The 20,925-nt window shown below is 43.0% G+C and overlaps 1 protein-coding gene across 1 annotated transcript in view; it reads left to right on the forward strand.

Moving 5' to 3' along the window:
* Positions 1–375: 375 nt before the first annotated feature.
* The window catches only part of SMAP2 (small ArfGAP2), a 35,499-nt gene continuing 14,949 nt past the window's right edge, over positions 376–20,925 (forward strand). Inside the window, exon 1 of the mRNA XM_034753842.1 lies at positions 376–755. Coding sequence (XP_034609733.1) covers positions 653–755 — 103 coding nt within the window. The 5' untranslated portion in view covers positions 376–652. The remainder of the gene's footprint in view (positions 756–20,925) is intronic.

The raw sequence follows: 20,925 nt of genomic DNA on the forward strand, positions 1-20,925 counted from the left end.
TTCCCCCCATACCTCCTCTCCCCTCTTCCCCATACGTCCTCCCCGCATCCCGCCTTCCCCCTCCCCATCCCCCCACCACCACCACCACCACCACCACTCTCCTCCCCCTCCCGCGTCTTTCTCTTCCTCCAACCCCTTCCCACGGCCTCAGTCACGTGACCTGCTCTATCACGTCTCTCCCCGCCCCGGCTCTCGGCTTACGCCCCGCCCCGCCCCCTCTCCCCTGATTGGTTCCCGGTTGATCCGCCGCGGCGTGACGCGAGGCGCCGGATCAATGGGGACGGGGCGCGGACCGGCCCGTAGCCCCGCCCCTTCTCCCCCTTGGCTCCTCCCCTGCCCGGCTCGCTCCGGCCGGAAATAGGAAGCGGCTGAGCCTGAGGCAGCGGCGGCCGTTGCCGGGAGCGAGTCCCGGAGACCCCCCCCCGCCGCCGCCTCTGCCAGGGACCCGGCTCCGCTCCCGGCTGCCAGGGGCCCGGAGCCCCGCGCGGGTGGGATCCCGAGTGACTGCGGGGCCGGGCCCGGTCCGGGGGCGCAGGGACCCTTGGGGGGGGGGCAGCGCCGCTGGGGGCGACCCGCCCTTAAAGGGGCCGCGGGCGGTTTGTTTCTGGGGGGTGGGGAGCAGGGTCCGCCCCCCTCCCTCTCTCTCCCCGCAATGACGGGCAAGTCGGTGCGGGACGTGGACCGGTACCAGGCTGTCCTGGCCAGCCTGCTGCTGGAGGAGGAGAACAAGTACTGTGCCGACTGCCAGGCCAAAGGTAAACGCCGCCTGGGGGGGCCGGGCTGGGGGCTCCCCCCTGCCGGTAGCTGGGGGGGGTGCAAAATGTAAAGGCACCTGGCGGATCCTGATCCCCTGGGAAGGGGCTGGGTGGGGTGGGGTGGGGTGGATGCTTGAGGGCTTGTACCTGCAGATGTTGTTGGGTGGGGGGGGCGGCGAGGGAGTTGGTTTGCAATACAAAATAAAAATGCTGTGTGTGTTATCCACGGCAGCATGGCTTGGGAATCTCTTAGTGGGCTGCCTGTTCTCTCTCTAGGTGTCTAATGTCTTGTGCAGTGACCCCCTCCTGCACTCTCTGAGTCAGACAGGGTGTATTTGTGTGCGTGAATGGGAAGGGACCGAAGGGGCGCAAGCAGGTTGTGAACATGATCCCTGACTCAGTAGGTGAAGGGAATAGGGAAGTGGGTTTTAGCCACGAAAGCTTGTGCCCAAATACATTTGTTAGTCGCTAAAGTGCCACAAGGACTTCTTGTTCGTTTTGCTGATCCAGACTAACAGGGCTACCGCTCTGAGACCTGTAGAAAGAACATATCTAGGGATGGCTCAATGCGGTGATTATGTAACAGTGTCAACCGGGCCACTTTAGAGCATAGTATTCAGCAGCTTGTGTATTTATAAATGCTGTAGGTTGATAGAGGAAGAGGAGCGAACTCATTTGCATGCTGACGTACAAGTCATTGTCAAGACAAGGTTGTTGAACAAAACGTTATGCATCCAAACTTGGTCAAGGAGGACTTGAGGCATGGAGGGAATTCACTTGTGGAATGTGTGGGATTAGTTTTGACTAGGCCCCAAAAGCCTTCTCTTGTTGGAGTTTTTTGACAGCAAGTCCCCATCACGGTTAAATGAGGCTTCCATGGTAGTGCCAGGCATCTTCCTGGACAGAGGAGGTGTGATTCATTGGTGGTGGATGTTGGCCATCAGCTGATGCTCATTATCACCTGACAGACTTTCTGATAACACAGGTGTTCAACATAAGGAATCAAACCTAAAGTGCTAACTTTATTTGCACTCCATGCTATTTTGGAACACACATTGACACTAAGTCAGGCTTCCATCTGTTACCTTACCCTTACTAATGAAAGCTCTTTAAAGAATTTTTTGTGAGGGAAGCAGGTAGACAGTGCACTTTCTTTGGATGTTTTCTACCCTCTGCTCATAACATCTCCATATGTGACAGTTTGAGGTCTAAAATCTTGTAGTCTAGGCTTGTTGTGTATTCAAAAAGGTATTCTTGTCCTCTTGAGCAGATGCTAAATACCAGTTTAGTGCAAACAAAGGAGCAATACCTGCCCAGTTTGTATAAGTGTGTGGGGTGGAAACTTCTCCCCAATTTCCTCTCAGTAAATTTCTCCTTCATATCACAATGGATGGGTCCAGTTCAAATGGGAAGAGTGCTGGCAGTAAAAGCTGCTTGGTTTTATCCAAACTTCATACTGTGGTTAGCTAATGAATTCTGAATTATAGCAGCCTACGCTAGCATCACTACAGTCAAGAGTCAGATGCCATTTCTGTGATTGTTTCCTGAGAAACAGGGTTTTGTAGCTCTGCTGTTCATGTCATTTGGCAAACGAGTTGAATAGAAAATATGGCTAAAATCTGTCTCTAAGGACTCTTTCAAACATCCTGAATAAATGGTGGCTGAATTTCAAATACTGACAATTTGCAAACACTTAACCCTGTATGTGAACTGGACTTTCGCTAAATAAAATGCTTTTTAAGGGGAACTTTAAAAACTGGATTACATAACTTCACAAAACATTCTCAGCCAAAGCATATCCTCTATTGTGTCTTCCTACAGACTGTAACCTTACATTAGGGCTGTTGGCATGGGCATGGGATAATGTCTGAAGAAGCACATAATAATAGGATCCTGTGGGTATCTGAATGGAAATGGACCTTATGTGAAGTAGCCCTAGAGCTGATTAAGTGTCACTGGAAGAATGTCACATTGCAATGGCTCCAGATACTATGTTTAATGTCAGAATTTTTACTGTTTTCTCTTTTAACTACTATTGTAGGAGAGGAATAAATTGTTAAAGATCTGACTTCAAAAGTGAAAAGGCAAAGCAATCAAAGGCAAAAAGGCAACAACTTCTCCCCTAACTCATCCTCTTGCACATCCGTGTATTTGCACATGGCCTACTGTTCTGAGCCTTCTGTGCTATTTTTGCTATAACAATAACTTAAGGACAATCGCTTAGGCTCTTGGAATGTTTGCCTAATGAATTTCTGTAGGGGATTGGAATCTGGATTCCTGGTTATGCCAATAACTGATCTTGGGTTAATCACTATGCCTTTCTGCTTCTCTCTTTCCATTCTACAGAGGGATGATATTTATGTATATCAGATCAGTATGAGGCCTAATTAACAATTGTAAAGAGCACTTTTGTGATCTGTGGAGAAAATGAGTAACAGAAATGCAAAATTATTGTTCAAGTACTGCTTTATTTTCTTGTGGGAGGCATTTGGGTTGAAGTTGGATACGTATCCTCGGTTTCTAACGCTTTGTGTATTGGAGCTGTAGCAAACTGCATAAATGGATGATGCTGCATGTATTGGAGAGAAGATGACACAACTGAGAGAAGTGTTTTTACATTCCAATTATAATGTATATATTTTATTTGGGTTTTTTTAGTTGACATGTAAGCTGAATGTTCTTTTTCTTTTTTTAAGGGGTAGAGATCATTGTCCCATTTGCTAGATCTTGGATGTATGTATCGGCTATTAAACAAAACTGGGTATATAAAAGCCATTCTTAAATCTCATAATTGCATTTTGAACAATGAGGATTGGTACTTTCTCCTGTTAATGTATAAACAAACAAGATGTCTCAGCAGAGAAGACTCCTGGATAAGTGTGATTTTCTTTTTTAAAGTGGCTGCCTATCCTGTTTATAGATAGTTGGAATGTTACAATTCCAGAATGCACTGGTGTGCAGGAAGTGAGGTTTTACAATCCAGCATTATTACCAAAGATGGTGAGTTACTTGTTACTGTGAAATCAGTCATGAAACAGGAAGAGGCTTTTTGTAAACGAACAAACTTAAATTGATCAAGATTGAACCAGTTTTCTGTTGTGTTGAATGGTAGCTGCTGTTTCTGCAACAGAATTGTCATTTGTACTAACAGTGGCAGGGTGGAGGAAGCCTCAGCTCTCATGAACCATAAGTGAAGTCTGTAGTTCTTTAGCCAAACGCACTTCCTTTGTGGTTATTGGGTATTTCTGTGAACACTGCCAGCCAGGCACAGTCTGTTAACTTCCTGAGGAGATGGGTTATATTATATATACAGTTACAGAAATGTATCTTTCCATTGCCACTGTTAAGGCCTGCTCATGAAGTATGGGGCTCCCACAATTTCATTGTGTTGAAATTGTGGTTGCTCATCCACTTTTTTACCATCAGGCCCTTGCTGCAGAAACTAACCTAAAGCCTGGTGATATTGAAGTCAGCTGAATTCCCCTTCATTGGGAGTAGGCCTTTAATGTTTGCGCAGCATAAAGAACATTTTTTGTTTGACACACACCTCTTCCGTCTAGGTAACTTAAAGCTCTTAAATAAAAATGACTTCTAATGAGAGAAGACCAGCTGGTGCATGCTAACTCCTCTGGGGTTTACAAGGAGAGAAATAACATACTGATTGTTTTGGTAGAAAGACTTACCTGGTCTTAAGTACAGTAGGTTATTTTGTGTGCTTCTAATTAGTTGCAAATCTGACTTCTGTTCCATAAAAGCACTCAAATAGAGTGCAAGCATATGGAGAATCTTGCACCGTGTCATTTTGATATGATTAGAAGAATCTTCATTGAACTTGTGCGATGCATGAATAAATATCCCCCAGTTGTGAAGATGGTAAAAATCTTGTTTTGGTTTCTAGCTGACAAATTCTGTATCCCCTGCAAGATTAAATAAATTCTTCCATCGGCAGCCATTACCGCTGACCTGCGGCAGTTGTCGCTGAAAATGGCAGTTTTGCGGAAAGTAATTTATCAAGATTCCCCTTAGACTATACTTTCACATTAAGCCTGTTCCTTGGGGGCGTTTTTGTGCTCATTTTCCTTGTCGGCAAATTCAGTGCAACATACTTCATTTAGGAGATGTGCAACACTTCGATGTTGAGATGGAGTCCAGGAAAGATGACCAAGGAATGAGAGGGAAGATTGTTCACTGATTTGGGGGAGGAGGAGGAAAATCTTCTTTCTAGCCAGATAAACTACGATAAAAAGTACTTATAGGCATGTAACACTACAATTTAATTCCCTGTCTCCTTGCTTTTATGCTCAGCTTATTGGCTTCTTGTATTTAGTGCTACTTAGGCTGTATCTAGCTCCATTCAACTGCCACCCACACTTCCAGTTCTGTGAGATGTTTCAAATGACCTCACTCACAAGCTGGATTATGAGTTCTCAGGCCCTGTCTCCACAGAAGTGGGAAAGAAATAAAGAACTGAATGCTGCAAAATGGCAGTTTGGTTCAACTGGAGTCATGTTGTGCATCCACCTCTTCCTTCATTTCAGTCCGCAGAAGAGAACTACTTGGGATGTGGATGATGATCTCATTTCCAGGAACATCAGTGCTTTGATCCTATCCACACTAGAAGCATAACCGTGCTAAGAACAACTTAGATTTCTATAACACCATATCCCAAAGGATACCTACAACTTTTTAAACACGGTGGTTTGTCTTGGGGATTCTAGCCCTGTTTTTCTGCCTGTTGTGAACAGGAAATGCCTCCTTTCAGAATAGTAGGCGTACCTCTTTGCCTGACAAAAAGGTTTGCAGAGAGGCTCTCTGAGCTGTGGCGCAAACGTAGTATCTTCTTTCCTGGTGAAGAGATGCGTTTCAGGCAAGCGATTAAAAGCCAAGTTTGCTTGATTCAGAACCTCTACTGATTTTGTGCCTTAATAGACACAGGTAAAATACTACATCCCATGCCGACATGGGATGTAATATCTGTCATCACTTGTCAGGGTAGTGCCCATCACTATAGATGTACCTGAGAGAGAGCGTGCACAGCATTTTGTTCTAATGAGGAGGGTGTGACTTGGCATGCTTCCGTGGGCAAACACTTTAGAGAAATGCATAGCCTCCCCAGTGACTCTGTGCATAGGCCCCAATCATAGCATGTCTGCATCCCAGTCAGACTCCTTCTAGTGTCTCAGAGAGCAAAGCTTTCCTTGATACACTCTCATGAATCTGGCCCTCCTTCGAGGAGTGATCAAGTAGTTCCAGCAAGCCCCTGCTTTAGTCTGAAAATCCCTGAGAGCACAAGTGAGGAACCCATTAGTTGTCCATCCTAAACTCTCTCTGGGAGATCTCACATTCTTGTGCAGATCCACTGGTTGGACCAAAAGTGAGAGTACGAGTGTAGACAAGGCACTCTCTCTTCTACCACACTGTCTAGCTCTGCTTGGAGGAGGTCTGAATTACATGATCATAAGACCAGGGCCCTATTCACTCTAGTGCCTTACAAAAAGTTTAGGTCTCTGGCTGCAATAATATTCAATCAGTGGGGATAAAATGCAGTTGTCCCTCCTCTTTCTGGTCATGTAGTAGAGACATTTATACGGAACACATCACAGGACACCGTCAATACCACACTGAGTAACTGAGACCACCGACCAGGGAAATAGCCCACTTCCTTCCCTGACAGACCAAGGGATGCACCCCACCCATGTACTTATCCGCTACACCAATACTGACTTGGACTCCTTATACGTTCTATGGGTGGCGTACCCGAGCCCACTTATCCCAGGGTGACCAGACAGCAAATGTGAAAAATCAGGACGGGGGTGGGGGGTAATAGGAGCCTATATTAAAAAAAAGAACCAAAAATCGGGACTGTCCCTATAAAATCGGGACATCTGGTCACCCTAACTTATCCACTGATACTTTAAAAACCCTTGCACCCCAATCTGGGGCTATGCAGGTTATGCGATATGTATGCATCTTCTCATCCTTGCAACCGATACCTGTAACCCCCCCCATAACCGAAGCCTGACCCCAGATGTACAGTACCTTCCCTCTTAACTCATGTATATTTCATTTTAAACATTCACTTTAATAAAATGTTTAGTTCTATTTAGTGTGGTATCTTGGTCGTAGAAATCTCTGGAAGGGCAAACTTTATGCTGCTTAGCTTCTCCTTCACTGTTTCTCAGATTCAAACTACTGAGGTTTATGCATTACAAAGAAATGTTAGTTCTCAAGTTTTTCTTCCAAAAGAGCTGTTGGAGCCATTATCAGCATCTCTTCTGTTCTATGTTCCCCACCTCTAGCCCCTGGGAACTCAAGTACTGGAACACAAGCTTTGGCTAGCATAGTCTGAGCATGATAAAGAGAACATGCTTGTTGAGAAGATGCACTGGCCTAAGGAGTGAGCAAACATGATCTGTTATATTTAGAGACACTCCAAAGATTAGGAATTGGGAATAGCGTCTTAGAAATATAATGCTTGGTCCTGGGGCTATGGAGGGAAGAGGATCAATCTCGGTGGTGAAAATGGGGAGAGGTTTGAAGCGCTGAAGCTGCCTTGAGCTAATAAACACTGCAGGCAGTGGTTGCAGATGTCCTGTTTTGGAGAACTGAGAGGAAATTAAGCAAAAGCTCTGCAGTGTGAGAAAGAAAAAAGTTACAAAATGCTGCTTAATGTCTACAGTTGAGAGAATGAGGGTGCTTCTACACTGAAAAACAAAAAACCCTACTGCAGCGAGTCTCAGGGCTGGTCTACACTAGAAGTGCTACAATGATGCAGCTGCGCTGCTGCGTTGCGTCTGGTGAAGATGCTCTAAGCTCTCCCGTTGGCATAATAAATCCACCTCCGCAAGCGACAGTAGCTATGTCATTGAGAGAAGCTCTCCCACCGATGTAGCACTGTCCACATCAGCGCTTAGGTCTATGTAATTTGCATTGCTTGGGGGGATAACTTCTTCACACCTCTGAGCGACATAAGTTATACAGTGTAAGTTGTAGTGTAAACCTAGCCGCAGAGGCCAGATCAGTTTACTCAGGCTTGTGCTATGGGGCTAAAAATAGCAGTGTAGATGTTCCTGCTAAACCTGGACCCTGAAACCTGGCGTGGAGGCTGGATCTTAAAGCCCACGGCCAGCCTGAACAGGAAAGTCTGCACTGCTATTGTTAGCCCTGTAGCGCAAACCTGAGTCAGATGACCCGAGCTCTGAGACTCACTGCTGTGGATATCTTTTTTGCAGTGTAGACGTACCCTGAGTACTTTTTAATCTGAATCAAATTGGATGATCTGGGGGGAGAAGTGAACAAGATACACCCTTCTTTTAAAATAGAGCTAGGCTGTGTTGCTTTCTGGCAGCAGAAGCTTGGAAATGAGTTGTTTCTTTTTGAACAAATGTGTGGGCTCTGGTGACATGAGATCATCATATCAGACTGATAACTATTGATCGTGACATGCTATAGATACCAAATCACAAGATTAACGGTAGATTCTGCCTTGCTAACATTTTCTCTAGGTCACTGGGTTTAGTGGCTACACACCTGCAGCTATTAGGTATGACTACAATGCTAATATTAATTCTCAAAGACCCCATTCTGGACCGGCACCTCATTGCACTAGGTGCTGCTCACAGGACTCTGCCCCCAAAAGCCCCGTTTCTCAGGATTTCTTCTCATCTTGCTGCATGAGTGACAGCTGGGTATACTTATGTAAAAAGGATGCTGCCAAAACAGGCTATGATATGCTGCCCAACCAAGTGTGTGGGGTTTTACTCAAAAGCTGTCTGCCTACTGGACTGCCAGATTGGAACCATGGGAAGAAAAGTTTTCCACTCAAGTTGAATTGCAACTGTGAGGTTGTCATTCTTTTAAGAATATATAACTTTTTTTATTGATAAATGAGTCATTTAAAACATTCCCCAGCCATCGGGTGAGGTTTCTTCCATCTGTCATGCACTGCTGCTGTCGCTGTTGGTCTTCTGGGAAATAGAGAGCAGAGTTGTATGGCATGACCTGCCTACGCAGACAAAACACTTTGACCAATGGAGATATTGAGTGGCTTGGGAGGTGTGGGGATTTGAAACTGTTACATTGAGGGTAAAATTGTGAAGTACAAGTGTGTGAGGGATGTCTCAAGCTGGGCAACAATACAGACTCCATGATTTCAATGGACTGGAAACCTTTTTGTTTTAAACTAGTCTGTGTTAAATGTCTCCAACTATTATAGGTGGCAAATGTGGGCACTGAGAATTGCTGTTAAATAGAACCAAGGAGCTTCTATGCATTTCTAATTCTCTGAAGCTTAACGCTGAACTTTTACAACATGCAGATACTATATTTGACTCTCTTCCCTCTCCCAAACTTTTCCCCTCTACTCTTCCAGTCCCCGTCTTTCCCACAGGCTCCTTGGATCCGGTATCGTTGATGGCAGAACTGCAGGTTCCTCCACTGTGGAGTACCCCAGCGATGACCATTATGCAACTTCTGCTGCATCCACTCATCAGTTGAAGGTTGCCCCGCACTCCTCCTTTGGTTTGTCTGAGTACCCCTCCCCTGTGTGTTATGGGAGCTCTGCCATGAGTTCTGTTTTGAAGTCCAACCCTCTTGTATAACTCATTGCCAATTAGATGCAAAATTTTTTTACCTGTGCATTATTTCTTGACTCTAACATAAAATAGATCTACATACAGAGCTAGGTCAGGGTTTCTCTGTTCTCAGTATTTCCTCATCCAGAATACAAGACAGAGGTTTTTTCTTGGGGATTTTTGAGTACATACAGTGCTGATTAAATGTTCTGTACAAATGCAGAATGTTAAAGATGTTGGTTAAAAGCTGCATTTGACTTGCAAAGCCTGTCTTGAAAGATCTTGCGTCTTTCTGTCCTTAGTATTTGATATTAACTACTGGAATTCAATGGACATACTTAGCTTATGTTGTTCTCCGTATTGCTTATAGAGTGACTGTCAAGTTATTGGGCTCGAATTAATGGGGTTCTTAAGTATTTTTTTTTTCTAAGCCTCACTAATGGAAAAATGTTCACTGCTTTCTAATATTTCAGATAGCTTTCTCTTTTGTATTTAAACATTGCCTTGCAGAGTTAGCAATACAAATATTGTGTTAATACACAAGAACCAGGAAAAGAAACTGATAACCCTGTACTCACAAGCCAAGAAGTGTATGCAAAGTAAGACTTTAAAATATCTACATTCTAAATATATCAGTAGTGTTTGTAATAACGGTAAAGAGACTGACTAACTTCACAATAGCTTCTCAATTGCGGCACTTTTGGCATGGGCAGTACAGGAACCCAGTGTTGGATTTTAGATACAGCATTGTAATAGGTGAAATGTGACAAACAAGTTACCAATTCTTCTCCTAAAAAGCTGAATCTAGAGCAGGTGCAAGGCAGGAAAACAATATGGAGCTACAAAGCAAGTACATCATTGTCATAACTAGAATGACTCATGGAATAAGTAGTTCAAGTAGCTTTTGAAAGAAAGGGATGGAATCTGGTGAATGCTAGTTGGGAGGCTGTTAAAGGCATTGGATAAGGGGAGAAGTCGTTGAGTTAGAAAGACAAAGAAGGCAAGACAGTGATCCGAAGCGTGGATGGAGCAAGAGTGGTGAAGGTATGGTGACAGGTAGGAAGGAGAGGGCTTAAAGTACAACCAGAAGTGGAAGCAGGTTTAAATAAGTTTTTCTCACTCTGCCAAACAACTGTTAATGTTAAATATGTTGGGGGTTTTATTGAATAATGGAATTTCCCTAATAAACCACTGTCTAAAGTTGCTTGAATCACAGTTGAGCTTCCTCTTTCAGTAAGGGCAATGTGCATGGCGTCTTCTCTGTAAATTGCCCTGTGTAATAGCTGCTTGTGGTGAAGAGAGAACTAACCTCTGGTTCCCTAAGAACAGTCTTTAGAAGCTACGTCTTTGCATGATGAGGCCCTGGATAAGCCCTCCAGAGCTTCCTCTTGTGTGTTAAGACTTGCGTCAGCAGACCTTTACACAGAATTGAATAGCAGATGCAGTGATCTGCACGGCCTGCCTACAATTACAGCTGCCTGCAGTGAGTTAACGTTCTCTTTTGAATTCTTACAACATGTTATGCTTGAAACTGGTGAAGAATTCTTGGATTAATTTAAACCCATAACATCTACTAAGTGGAAAGAGGCTATCTGACCTTGATGTATGTAGGGTATATACTGGTGTATTCAGTAAGTCTCCCCTGCATGACATTTTTGTAATGTACTTCTGCCTTTGAAATTGCAGCATTTTAAGCTGAACAATCAAGGATGTGTTTTCCTCTTTTGTGCTGCTTATACAATCACTGTAAGTGACAGGGTTAGAAACAGGGGGAAAATGTGCAAATCCACTCGTGGTAAACTTTAAAATTACTCAGAACTGCAGAATTTATGGTGGCCTGCTGAGCATCATTTTTTTGCAACAGAATGAAATAGGTATAATAGTGGTTTAGGTACAGCAATACAACTCGTGTGAACACACCGTCCTCTTCCAGATAATGCTAAATCTGATCAAGATCATTCTGTAGGAAAAGGCTTCTTAGAATCACTTTTCAACAGCGTTTACTATTCTAGCAGTTGCCACTATACACTATAGAGACTTTTTGTCAGTATTGGTGGGGGCGCAATTATAACAAGAGGTCTGCCTTACTCTTGTGTTTGAGCAGGCAGCAGCAAATATGGATCCAAGAGAATGTTGGAATGGCTGTCGTTGCAGTTGAAATGGTATGGAAAGATCAGCATTAGAGGGGAAACTATTTTGGAAGTAGCTGTGCATGGTGAGAGGAGTGTTGGAGATAGCAGCAGCGTCATTCAGAAATGAGGTCTGGAGACCTGAGAACCTGGAACATATCTCTGTGCTGCATACAGATGCATTAATTATGCAAACCTGGGGGGGAGAAAGAGGCAGGTTTGATTATAATGCACTGAGCAGTGGATATCTAGACAGAAACATCCTGCCTTCTAATCTTATCTCTGTCTGTGAACTTGAGCAAGTCACTGTGACTTTCCATCTGTAAAATGGGGGATATTGATGTTTCTGAATGTTAATGGCTAAGGTCATCTTCATACAACATTTAAATACAATGTAAATACTATGATCAGTTTTACAAATAACTGAGTGCCCAGTTTTTGTAAAAGTACACCACTCTGCTTGGTTTCATGAAACTTGCACTACAATTTAAGTAAAAATAGTGGTTGGTTAGTGTAGTAACAGCCAGATGAATTAGTTGAGATGTCACACTGGTATGTGGTTTTGTGAGGGTGTTTATCTCCCCAGCATCTTTGCTCTTTAAAGATAACCTACTTGTATTAAGAGGGATTATCAAGACTAAAGAGAGAACAAAAACTAACCCCATAACTCCACTTTAGTCTGGAAGGAAAGACTGATCAGAAATAGCGCTTATCTCATGTATGTCTCTTGAAATTTAGGACAAAAAAAAAAACAGGCCTGGAACAAAACTGATCCTTGGAACATGCTGTAATATCTTTCTCCCCTGTGATTAGGGACAGAATCCAATATTTATAGGTGAAACTGGTAGCAACCCCTGTTAAGGTTGCACAATGCTCTCCATTATAAGATCCTGTTTTCAGTTGCTGATAACTTTGCCAAACTTAAACAATTTGTGCTGAACTCTTCCATACCAGATGTCTGCCTAAGGCTGACTCTTTTGTGGGGAGATTCTAGCTAAAACACTTCATCTGTTTCCAAGAACAAGATTAGGGAAATACACTTTGCCTGTGGTTTAAAAAAAAAAAAAAAAAAAAAAAATCAACTTTTGTTGAGAAGCTCTAGCAATTCCATGCTTTGGAGCAAGGATGTGAAACTTGACAGGTCCCTGGTGTCTGTGCCTTTTGCTGTCTCCTTGAAAACTTCACGCAGGCTCAGTAGAAACTTGCTAGAGTTTTGGCAGGTGAATTCTCTGATTCTGTGTGTACTGAGCAGCTCCTATGCACAGGCTGAACTGTTCATGCTGGTCTCCACAGAATAACTGAGAATGCTCCCACTTGGGGCTGCAGACGCTGAGCTAGACTTGGCCGGCAGTTGCCCTTCCGAGTAGCTAGGGACAGCTGTGGTTCTGGGCACCAGAACCGAGCAGGGGAGAAGTCATCGAACTGCCTCAGTGCCCTAAAATCTGAATTCAAACCCACACCAACAATGTGTTGTTTTCAGAGCTGGAGTGACTGATAGAAGGGCTGACCTTATTGATGAAGTCTGTATAGGAAGGCTGCATTGGATGAGAGTTAAAATCAAAGGAAGAAGCTACATTCCTAATACAGTAGAGATCTTTACCAAGAAATGTCTGAACTACAACAGCCCCTTCTTGCTTCCCTCCACTTGCAATAGCAAGGAAAAGAGCCTGTCTGGCTCAGTTCGGCCAACCACCTCCAAACCCACGTGTGACGACTACAGGTGTGTGGGGAGCACTAGACACATGCCTGTGAGCTGCAAAAATCTTTCCAGAGGTGTACTTCTATGTGCTTGAATCCCTATATAGTGATGCTAGAGGACTGGTGCATAACTTCACTAGACAGCAGTACAGGTCTGTTGCATCTTACGCACATTTAACATGCCCGATTTCAGCTTTACGCGGTCGGCAAAAAAATAAGAGAAAAATAACCATTTTAATACTGTACTTGTAGTGCGGGCGATTCCGCCCGCCATTCAACTGAATGTAATTTTGACTAGAGGTGGTTTTCGCTTTACGCGCTAACCGCGGAATGTAACACGCGCGTAAGATGAGACAGGCCTGTATACAATGCCAAATGCACAAATACTTGTGAAGAGACGGAACTGTTGCCGCTTGACAAGTAAATGAAGCAGAAGTGTTGAAGGATGAGTGCAGCTTAATCCAACTTCTCCACTAATTGAGTCACTTCTTTTGGTCTAAAATTTTTGAAGCCTCTTCTGAGGTGGAAAAAATGCGTAACCCCTGTCAACTAAACTCTAGCGTCACTAATCCCAGGTTGGTTGTCAACTTCTGACCTGTCTCTTTCAGTCTTGGTAACTGGAATTTGTTCTTGTTCCAAGATTCTCTTTATAAACCATGTCATTGGCTCGATCTGCTTGAGACCTTCAGTTATACAAAATCTGATGCATTATTGGACATGACCGTGTGCATGTATCCTGAGGGGAGAGATTCCTGGCTGTACTAGCAATTGTTTTAGGAAGCCAGAATTACTACTTGGCAGCTCCACTGTCCTAAGATTAAATAAATACAGATGCAATAAAGAACAAGTCAGTGGAACAGAGTTCTTGTAATATTTCTGATTGATTCTGCAAAGATTGTAGTCATGGGCTGAGCTCTTCATGACAGAATGTTACCAATATTCCTCATGTTACCAGGGAAACTTTCAACCAACTGTCGGGTTAACGCCAACAAATCTGAACACGGAACTTCTGTGAAGGATTTTCTTTGGTGGAGGGGATGGTGAAGGAGTACCTAGGATGTATGTTATAAACAGTAGAGAAAACTACTGATTTACCTACAGATTAGCAGCTGTGCAGTAACTGTCTTCCCAAACCTTGTTCCTTATGTCAACAAGGTGTGAAACGTGATAGATGTATGTGCAAACAAGGATGTGGTCTACAAATGGGACTTGTTTAGTGTTCCTCATGCTGCATAAACAATTAGTCCATGGAAAACCACGTCTCTGAACCTTACCACTCATCTACACAGTGCAGTAACACACAGCTGTGTGGTGGGGATTAGTGCACAACACGTTGGTGCGCATTCTAACTGGTCTGCATAGATCCTGCTGGCGCACACTATAAATTCCACAGACAAGCCCTGAATCTCGCTCTTATGTTGCCCAACTCTCCCCATTAGCCCTTCTTGACACTAGATCCGACCAGGGTGGATTAAAATCTGATTGAAATCATTGGATTTCTTAATCTCATATTGCAATTGTACTTAGTTTTCCTAAAGAGGTTCATTCTCATGGGTATAACTAAAGTATGTTGATTTGCAACTAAATTTGGTACTTTCTTTACTTACCAGGAAAATACATACATCTGTGCACTTAAAGGAATTTTGTAGTTTAACATATATTTATTCAGTTTCTTAACGTCTTTTTGTTAAAGTATAGTGAATTACACACTTGTAAATCTAGCCTGTTGTAAACAAAGGAATTTAGGCATGGCTATGCTGAGCGTTGCAGTGCCTAACTTTTAGGTGCCTAGAAAGTCACTGGGATTCTCAAAGCCTGAGTTAGGCACCTAGGCTCCCTACACGATATTTGGGGTGGAACAAATCGTTCATGCTGCTAGTAAACTAGTCATTCCTCGACTAGTTGGCATAAGGCAGTGCTCCCAAGTGTTAGCACCTGGAACAAACTTTGATGGTTGAGTAAAATCTCATTCAGTCTTGTATCATCCTGCTAATGGTGGGCAGATGCCTTATGTGCCAGTAGGTACATTTTTGTGACAATTGTGCAATTTTAAAAAAAAAAATCCTTTTAAAGGTGACCTGTGAAGGAAGAGAGCTCCTCAGAGTGGCTTCTTAAAGCCACGCTTCTAGATGTTCTAGCCAGCTTCCCGAGTGGCCTATTCAGTCTCCAAAGTATCCCGGCTCACCCCATTGCCAACAGGGATTCTTCTGCTTTAGCTTCCTCATATAATAGTAAGTTCACTCTTTATGCAAGAGAAGATGGGAGCTGAGATTCTGCTTTGTGCGATGCATAGTGGCAGGGGACTGGACTAGATGACCTCTCGGGGTCCCTTCCGATTCTATGATATCTGGATTTTAAGAGTCACTGCCTCCAGTTGACCATGGGTCACATCATACTTCAAACCAACTATCCATAGATGAGGGAGGGACTTGTTTAAGTATGTTTCTTTCAATTAATGTAGGGTGACTCCTAAATTCTAATGGGCTTGCATTAAGGACATAGTTTACTCATCTAGTGCCTTTGTGGGAAGCTGGTGAGATTTCCTTGACTGTCCTTGTAGAACAGTGACAGAGTTCTTGAGACCCTTGGGCAAACACAGAAAGACTGTACTGCATACCAGACTGATGCAGTGTGAGTGTCTTCATGTGCGGGTTGGGGAACCCAAGAGGAAGCTGCAGTCCATAACATCATGTCTTCCGGAACATGACTTTCCCCTGAAGCGAGTGAATTCCAGTAAGTCATCTTACGCAATATCACTTCCAGAAGAGAAATTAGAAGTCAGTGGAAAGTATTGGGGACTCTTTATATATATAAAAAAATAGCTTAATCGGTTGGCTGACTGGAAAACAGGGGAGGGGGAATTTATTGTCAGTTCCAGCTCAATTGAAAGTTTCCAGCTGGCTACCAGTGATGGCTTGTACTAGCTGATGTGGGTGTCTTCTTACTGGGTTCTGTCCCACAGCCTGAACAATTTCCCACATAGTCTCTCCCACACATACTGTCGAGGGAGATGCTTGCAGGATGTCTTAGTCCAACACATGCAATAGCGTTGGCATGGATCATTCAGTCCTTGCAGCACATTTCCCTCTTACAGCTGGGCTTTTGCTGGAGTAATTGCAGGCAGGGAGCCTGCAAGTTGAACAATTGTGCGCACAGAGATTATTTCATTAGGAGCTGAATAGCTAAGCTCTCTCCTTCCTGTCCCATGAAAGCATCTATTTTACCTCATCCTCCCTCTCTCCCTCCCCTTCTCTGCAGCCAATTTCTGCTTATTCATAAATGCCTTCAGGGTTATTACAGAGGAAGTTTGCATAAGCAGCTTGAGCCAAAATGCCATATGCTGAATAGAGGAGGGCAAAGAGTGAATCCCGCTAGGATTTTAAAAATGAAAATTCCCTCTATATGGCAGTCTCCATGTATGGCAAATGATAAAAACTAGTAAAATGTGTGTGAAACTTAACTAGCTAGGGAGCTTTTAAAGGTTTTTTTTTTTTTTTTTTTTTAAAGGAGCCTTCTGGAAAAGTGCTACATACAAGCTGTTCTTTCACTTGGATAGTGCCTCGGTGTTACGTGTGAAGGATGGTATTGGAGTTAGATTTTTTTTTTAATAAAACAATATCTGGCACAACTCTTAATTTGCCGTCAATATGCATTTTGATGAAGGCTGGGCACTGAATGGTTGATAAGACTGGTAAAGGAACATGGAGCCTTTAACCTTCTAGGTTAAGGCTTCAAATCCATGCTACTAGTAGTAGCTTTTTATCCTATGGGAAACTTGGTCAGTCTAGTGGTCCACATCCCCCTTCACATCTAGGACTAATTGGGATCTGTGGTGTCCTCTTCTGGGATTACCAAGGATTGAATGAACTATAGAGATACCTACAAGCTAGGTGTTCACTCCTAGAGGTGGCTTTCCTTGCAACCCATCCCTGGGTCAAGAATGAGGCCCTCTGGTATTCCCAGCTATCAAGGGAGGGGGCGTAGTCAGGGATAAGTGGGTATAGACAGGCTTCCTTTAGCCATATCTAGCTCCATTTTGATCCAATTCCCTTTCCCTAATCAGCATAATGCCAAATTGCCAATTTTGCCTTAATTCTTTCTCCACCTCCAACAATTAGCAGTCTCCATTTGGGAGATTCCAGGGACTTTAGCATGTGTGAGGTCGTGCAGGATAGTATATGGGGAAAACTAGTCAGCATCTGAATGCAGTATGCCTGGCTCTAACAGGTGCCAAGTCCGTCACATGTATGAACACTAAATTTACTCAAAACACTAAATAAAAATTGATCATGGCATCAGGCTTCCTTGTATAATACTACATGATAGTGCAGCCAAATTGTAACTTTGTGCATAAGGAGAGCAGGTGCTCATTAAGAACTTAAAAGTTTTACAGCCATCTGGTGGCTGTAATTCTGCCAACCTGCAAGGAACTATGTTTACAATATAGTATTGATCTCTCTATTTTCTCTGTCAAGATTTTTCATGTGAACCCATTTTTTTATGTTCAATTATTTGGCAAGTCAAATGTTTTTCTTACTAATTTGGTTTTTAAAGGGCTTTTGCAATAAATACGCTAGGCCAAATTCTGCCTTTAGTGTCTTCTGTAATTCTGGTGAAACCCATGGGATTGTACAGCCTGCCATACAATTTCCATACCCAGATGTGGCCCTCGGGCCAAAAAGTTTGCCCACCCCTGTCCTAACTGCACACAGATCAATTAGTAGGAAGTATTTGGGTGGATAAAGGCTGCAGGAGAGGCATACTAGCAATTCTTGTGGCTATGTTGACAAATGCTTCCAGGGCTGGGATTTTGCATCCTAGAAAAAAGTGGTTTGTCTAAGGTAGAAAAAACAAAGCGTTACAAAATATTGTATGTCTTAATTTTTGTTCATTAGGTATCTAATCCTATGCCTCTAGCATTATATTCCCAACTGAAATTGAAGGTCACCAGTCTAATTTTACTATGTAGGATAGTTTTAACTTTCTGCATACTCTAGTTTCCTAAAAACTAAATTCTTGTAGGACCTAATTCTGTTCTGTAATATTCTCTGAACCCCCAGCTTATAAAGGGGCTTTTGCAAGTCTAATCAAGTTGTATAAACAGGAGCAGCACTCTTGAAATTGACTAGAAGTACAGAATATAAACAATATTCTCTTGCACATCTTCTCAGAGCTGGATGTTTCATGTGAACAACTTCCTCTTTTTTTTGATCCCATGATTACAGAAATCTGCATGGGGAAGTACAAGGCTTGTTCGCATTTACATTAGCGGGCTAACCTTAGCCCCAAATGTTTGCAAAGCTAAGTATGTCATGGAAATTAGAAACATCAATACAAAAACCTTTATTAGCCCTTAATGAGTAAGTAATGACTGTTGCAATTGAAGGATCAGTGAGGATGTGGAGGGCAATATACTTAGTCTTGCATATTCATACTCCATTTTGTTTGGACAGCTGGACTCTGCCCAGCGTTTTGTAAAGGGTAGGCTGTTCAGAACAACCTAAACTTGGCCTTGTTGCTAACACAAGGGCTCTCCCAAGCAAGAAGTCATGTACTTTCTTCCATGTTCCTTATTACCTGAGAAGGAAGGGTACTGATTGACATTAATTTTAATATCCTTTGGCACTTTATAGTTTGCTGTGTGGCCGCTGCTTCAGTTGTGCAAGTCTAAGCTGCCCTTGCATTGCTATTGACAGGCTGATGCTTGTGTTCTCCTAATCACTAATCTTCTATTTTTATAGTTACTCTCTTTCCATTGTACTGAGCCTTGCCTGTGTCAACCCATCCCAGCTCTTTCAGCAGACAGTTCCTCCTGCACACTGCGGCCATTCGGTTTACAGCGTTGCCCTTTCTGCCCAAGGGGAGCAAAATCATTTTCCTTCTCTTTGAAGAGTTTACATTATCTTGATGTATTATGCGAACTTACAAGAAGACTAATCAATTCCTGCTTTATGCAATAAAGAGCAAAGGTTAAGGTGTATACCCTGCATTCACATGCTTTGCAGCCCTCATAGGGTTGGAGGGAAAATGCAATGGTTGTTTGATTAAAATATTTAGGCATCTTTGTGTGTTTGGGATGTCTGTATACGCTTAGAACTCCATCACAATAGTATTGGGGCATCAACGTTCCTCACAATGCATTTGAATCAAAACGTTAGCCTTAGTTCTAAAAAGTAGAAAAACATCTTTGTTTTTCTAGTAACCTTTCTGCTTTGCTTTTTTGACCTGCATTTTTTCCCCCTCTTGGGACACCTGATGTTTCATTTGCTTCTCTTTCTCGTCTCATTTCATTGTCAGTTTCTCTGCTCTTAGCAACAAAAGAGGGGAAACAGTTCTGTTACCTCAGATGACAGCATCTGCTGCTACCAAGCAAAAATATTGGCAACTAACAGGATTTTTATAGCTTAGGTATTAATTTAGAAAATGTCAATTAGCAGAAAATGCTTCTAAACTTTCAACTCTGTATGTGTTATTTCTGGATTTTTCCCGAGCTTGAAACTCGGAATATGGTGGCAGACGGCTGTCATTTTAATACCCAGTCCTAGCTGTTTCTGATCCTACCTCCTAAATGAAACTCAAAAATGATGAGCTAGGGAGATAGATCACTGCAGATGGTACTGCCAACAAGAGCATTCTGTTCTCATCTGGTATAATCGTATAGAAGGTGAAATGGCCTTACTAGCACCATGGGACACAGTAACTAGAGGTTACCATGGTCCCAATGTAGTATCTAGTTTACTATTAATCCTTTTAGTCCTGTAAACACTAAATATAGCCTAGGGTTTAAGTCTAATTTAAATATAACCCTGAATAATTCCTGGTAGTTAACTTGATTGAGCAAAGTTCATCCCGAAGTTAGAACTGTCTGAAATGAGACATAAAAATGAAATCTATAAATGGAACAGTTTTTATTAAATAAGAGGCACTTGTAAATCTGGCAACTGGGCACTGGGATTGCAGGGGTCTCTTGCTAGTTTTACTGCTGACTACTGTAACACCTTCAGCAAGTCACTTACCTGAGTGCCTCTTTCTCTGATACCAGAATACTTACCTACTGCAAAGGGGTTGCGGGCTTTTCTTCCTGAATAATGTACCCGTAGTGCACTGTAGGTGCTTCTATGCCATTATTGTGTGATGGCTATTGGGTGTCAAAAGCACACTTCACTTCACATTATTGAGGTGTTTACATCCCAACTCAACAAGTACTTCCTGAGGAAGTCCAGAAATGGCCTTTTTAAAGAGGGAGTTCTCTTGAGATTTCCTATGCAGTGTCCTTGGAACTTTGATTAAACCATACAATGTCAGCTGAAAACGTTAGCTTTCCTTTTGGTATCTGTGGTTTTCAAACTGTGTTCTCACTGTGGGGTAAATTCCTCCATATTGCTTGTGTTTTGCTGTCCTGCTTGGTTGACAGCAGTCAGCGTGTGAGCATGGGGAGGCCAGAGAACAAGGAAACGCTGCTAACCCTGAAGGCTGATTCTACCTAACAATGGTGAGAACTTCCATCTTCTGAAGGATTTTTCTCCACGAGTTCCCCTTCCTCTGACAAGCTTCCTCCTGAATCTCCGCTGAGCTTGCAAGTCCTGCTTTCTAACCAGATGCACGGGAGTTAATTACCCTGTCCCTGAACAGATGTCTTGATGGAGACGAGCCCCTTATCTAAAAGCCTACGCTGCAGTTTTCTAAATGAAAGGAGTTCAGTGACTAAAACTGTGTGCTCTTCCGGGCAGGAACTCTGCCTTCCTCTGTCTGGAAAATGGTACACACCTA

Source organism: Trachemys scripta, chromosome 20, assembly GCF_013100865.1.
Source record: "Trachemys scripta elegans isolate TJP31775 chromosome 20, CAS_Tse_1.0, whole genome shotgun sequence".
NCBI lineage: Eukaryota > Metazoa > Chordata > Testudines > Emydidae > Trachemys > Trachemys scripta.